The sequence below is a fragment of the Gymnoscopelus microlampas genome, assembly GCF_963454915.1.
Source record: "Gymnoscopelus microlampas genome assembly, chromosome: 8".
Lineage (NCBI taxonomy): Eukaryota > Metazoa > Chordata > Actinopteri > Myctophiformes > Myctophidae > Gymnoscopelus > Gymnoscopelus microlampas.
This window is the reverse complement of record NC_139945.1, coordinates 769,224-771,498: the sequence shown is the minus strand read 5'-3', so window position 1 is coordinate 771,498 and position 2,275 is coordinate 769,224. Positions and strand designations below refer to the sequence as shown.

Genomic DNA, 2,275 nt, shown 5'->3' with positions numbered 1-2,275 from the left:
GACCATGTTTCTGTGCGTCTAGACCATGTCTAGACCATGTTTCTGTGTGTCTAGACCATGTCTAGACCATGTTTCTGTGTGTCTAGACCATGTCTAGACGGTGTTTCTGTGACGTCTAGACCAGCGGTTCTCAAACTATGGGTCGCGACCCAAAGTGGGGTCGCGGGAGGGTGCCGTTGGGGTCGCTCGCGCAGTGGCAACCAAAACATAGAAGATTTTTTTTAATCAATCCGGGGGGAGCGCATCTTGTGTCATTTTAGACTTCTTTGGCTGTTCAAAAATAGCAGATCTACAAGCTCACAGCTGATCTGCTATTTCTTTTCTAAATCGTGAACATTTTTGCAAATCTTTAAATATATATTTTTTAAAGGAACATTTGTCAAATGTGTTGTTCCAGGGACCCCCCAGAAGCAAAGATTTGATTAATAAATGTGCTTTAAAAAATATATTTATTCAAAGATTTGCACACATTTTCAAGATTTTTCAAAAATAGCAGATCTACAAGCTCATAGCGCGGCACTATGAGCTTGTAGATCTGCTATGAGCTTGTAGATCTGCTATGAGCTTGTAGATCTGCTATGAGCTTGTAGATCTGCTATGAGCTTGTAGATCTGCTATGAGCTTGTAGATCTGCTATGAGCTTGTAGATCTGCTATGAGCTGCGGGGTCGTGTTCGCCAAAAAAAAAAAGAACTCATAATATGGGGGTCGTGGAATTAAAAAAAGTTTGAGAACTCCTGGTCTGGACGAGGTCTAGACTCTGTGCGTCTAGACGGGGGCGTCTTGGCTGCTGCGTCTAGACGCTGGCCTGGGGTTTGTTGGCCGTGGACCCCTGCTGGTTGGCCTGTAGGTAGATCTTGGGGTCTTGCAGACGGTTGTCTCTCAGCCTCTGGAGGTGTCGGCTGTGACACAGGAGGTAGAGAGGCAGACAGAAGCCCAACATGCTGAGACCCAGGAGACCCACGTTCACCTAGGAGGGGGCACAGGGTCAGAGGTTAGAGCAGGGGTCTTCAACCTTTTCAGGCCAAGGACCCCCTAACTGAGAGTGAGATGAAGCAGGGACCCCCTAACTGAGAGAGAGATGAAGCAGGGACCCCCCCCCCACTATGTTTTAGATTGTTTAAAATTGTGTTGCAGATTAAAGCTTTTTTCATAGATGTTGGATTCATGTTAATGTATATTTTTTCAGACATTTAACGACTTAAACCGCCAATACATAGTAAACTTTCACTCTGTACTTGGTCTGCTCTTTTTTTACCCCTCTTTGCCGAAAATAGCCGATCTACAAGCTCACAACGCCTCGCAGCGCGAGGCGTTGTGAGCTTTTTCAGCTGCAAGCTTTTTCAGCTGCAATACCAAAACGTCCTATTGGGCAGGGGGGAGCTACTGAGCAATTCTGTCTGGCCATCATCAATGCAAAATCATTCTGAAATGGCCTGTTCAGACACGCCCATTCAGGAAATCCATGAAATGAGCATGAATGACTGAATGTTAAAAAAATATATTTTTTGGGGTACAAGAGACACTGGGGAGCCCAAAAAATACTAAAAACCTAAAAAAAAAATGAAATTCATGGTGTAGCCCCTTTAACCCTAATAAAATAATGTGCGACTCATTTTAGATGTATGGGGGGGGGGAAATAGCATCAGTGGTGGAACTTGATCCCATGACAATGTTGGTGTGTGTTAGGGTGTATATACACTCTGTCTTACCCATAGAGGGTCTTTATAACAGAGCTTATATAGGGTGTAAATCTTACCCATAGAAGGTCTTTATAACAGAGCTTATATAGGGTGTAAATCTTACCCATAGAGGGTCTTTATAACAGAGCTTATATAGGGTGTAAATCTTACCCATAGAGGGTCTTTATAACAGAGCTTATATAGGGTGTAAATCTTACCCATAGAGGGTCTTTATAACAGAGCTTATATAGGGTGTAAATCTTACCCATAGAGGGTCTTTCTCCAGGGGTCCCACCATGGCCATGAACAGCGGTTGCTGCAGCAGAGCGAACAGAGCAGAGATCAGAGACTGCATCCCCGTCAGGCTGCCAAACTGAGAGGAAGGGTACCTGTGAGGGACAAACAGTACAAACAGTGAGGACGGGTACCTATGAGGGACAAACAGTACAAACAGTGAGGAAGGGTACCTGTGAGGGACAAACAGTACAAACAGTGAGGAAGGGTACCTGTGAGGGACAAACAGTACAAACAGTGAGGAAGGGTACCTGTGAGGGACAAACAGTACAAACAGTGAGGAAGGGTACCTATGAGGGA

The 2,275-nt window shown here is 44.8% G+C and overlaps 1 protein-coding gene across 2 annotated transcripts in view; it reads right to left on the bottom strand.

Annotated features, from left to right (window-relative positions):
* Positions 1-581: 581 nt before the first annotated feature.
* Positions 582-2,275, bottom strand: part of LOC311051140 (large neutral amino acids transporter small subunit 4-like) — a 47,425-nt gene continuing 45,731 nt past the window's right edge. For both annotated transcript variants that reach the window (XM_084065548.1, XM_084065549.1), the window contains 2 exons: positions 1,947-2,070; positions 582-969 (listed from right to left, as the gene is read on the bottom strand). In XM_084065548.1, the coding sequence (XP_083921674.1) occupies positions 796-969; positions 1,947-2,070 (298 nt within the window). In that variant the 3' untranslated portion in view covers positions 582-795. The remainder of the gene's footprint in view (positions 970-1,946; positions 2,071-2,275) is intronic.